The 1,932-nt window shown below is 38.1% G+C and overlaps 1 protein-coding gene across 1 annotated transcript; it reads right to left on the reverse strand.

Moving 5' to 3' along the window:
- Positions 1 to 1,125: 1,125 nt before the first annotated feature.
- LOC111370033 lies at positions 1,126 to 1,614 on the reverse strand. The gene has a single exon (XM_022991745.1). The coding sequence runs from the start codon at positions 1,612 to 1,614 to the stop codon at positions 1,126 to 1,128; it is 489 nt and encodes a 162-aa protein (XP_022847513.1).
- Between the last annotated feature and the right edge of the window lie 318 nt (positions 1,615 to 1,932).

Genomic DNA, 1,932 nt, shown 5'->3' on the forward strand with positions numbered 1-1,932 from the left:
TTCCATAATTTCAGGGGAGTCTTTGAAACCGACTTAGAGGGAACTAAGTTAAGAACATATGCTGTTGTTTCCAGTGCATATCCCAAAAATGAGGTAGGTAGAGTTGCGAAACTCATCATTGACCTAACCATGTCTAACAATGTCCTATTTCTCCTTTCTGAAACGCCATTCTGTTGGGGTGTACTCGGCGCACTCAGTTGAGAAACAATACCACTTTCTATCAAGTAGACCCTGAATTCTCCCGAGAGATATTCGCCACCTCGATCTGATCGAAGTGTCTTAATACTCTTACCCAAATGTTTCTCGACCTCAACCCGATATTCTTTGAATTTTTCAAAAGCATCTGACTTTCGAGTCATTAGGTAGATGTATCTGAATCTAGAGTAATCATCGGTAAAAGTAATAAAATACTCATAACCCCCTCTCGCAGGTGTATTCATGGGTCCACATACATTAGAATGAACTAGTCTAATACTTCTTTGGCTCTATGTCCTTTTACTAGAAAGGATCTTTTGGTCATTTTACCCTCCAAACAAAAATCACAAACTGGCAATGGTTTGACCTTGAGTGTGATAAGTGGACCATCTCTAGCCAATCTTTGTATCCTATTAAGGTTAATATGTCCAAGTCTAAGATGCTGTAAATAAGTATCACTAGTATGGTTAGACATTCGTTCATGGTTTGCAGAAGTAACATTTATTTCATTTGTAGTACAATTTAAAATATAAAGGCCATTCACCAAATATCCGGCACAAATAGGAGCTTTATTCTTTAGAATATAAAGAGCATCATGAGCAGAGTTTATAAAATAATCTTGTCCTATTAAACAAGAAACAAAAATCAAATTCCGCTTCATCCGCGGGACATAATTACAGTCTTTAAGAATTAAACGCCTACCACTATTGAAATAAAAGTAAACTGCTTCTACTGCTCTTGTTGAAACTATAGCTCTTGTGCCGACAGTAATTTTAAACTGGCCATCATTGAGTCTTCTGCTCTCCTAAATCACCTGCATAGACATGCATATATGATTAGTGGCTCCAAAGTCTACAACCCAGGAATTTGTAGAATCAATCACCAAACATGACTCAACAATAAAAAACTCACCAACACCCAGCTTTTCAGCTAGTGCATCAGGGCAGTCTTTCTTCCAGTGTCATTTGCGACCATAGTGGAAACACTTGCTTTCGGCGTTCCATTTGATTTGGATTTTTTGTTGCTTCCTGGCTTCTTGTTAGATCTCTTTCTCTTCTTTCCAATTCCGCCTTTTGACTTGGAGCTAAAGGAGCTAACAATTGCCGTATGAGCATGGCTACCCTTAACCTTGAGACCACTTTCCACATTTTGCAAGTCATTCATCAACTCAGTTAATGGCATATTCATCTTGTGCAAGTGATAGTCCACAGTAAATTGTGAAAACATATCAGATAAAGAATTCAACATCATATCAACTTGAGTTTCCTGATCAATAGTTACACCCAGATTCTCTGCCACATTGAAGTGTGCAATCATAGTTAACATATGATCCTTCATAGGCATTCCGAGTTTCATGTGGATGTTCTGTAAGGTACGACTGGCCTCAAAGCGAACCCTCCTACTTTGATGTCCAAACATGCCATTCAGGCTTTCTAGTATGTCATAAGAGGTCTCCTGACTTTCAAGCTTTTACTATAACACGTTTGATATGTATGCCAAAATATAACAGCAAGCCATCTTATCAGTAGTGATCCACTTATCGTACGCAGCCCTCTTGGACTTGCATGTAGTCTTAGTAGGTACCTCAGGACATTCCTCTTCGAGCATAAAATCAAGTTTTTCGACAATAAGCACAAAATCAAATTACGTTTCCAATCCACATAATTATCCCCGACAAGTTGTTTTTGTTTTAGAATAACGAAAAAAGCGCTGAGAGATATTTTGCTGAAAAATAAC

Source organism: Olea europaea, chromosome 21 (genome assembly GCF_002742605.1).
Source record: "Olea europaea var. sylvestris chromosome 21, O_europaea_v1, whole genome shotgun sequence".
Classification (NCBI taxonomy): domain Eukaryota; kingdom Viridiplantae; phylum Streptophyta; class Magnoliopsida; order Lamiales; family Oleaceae; genus Olea; species Olea europaea.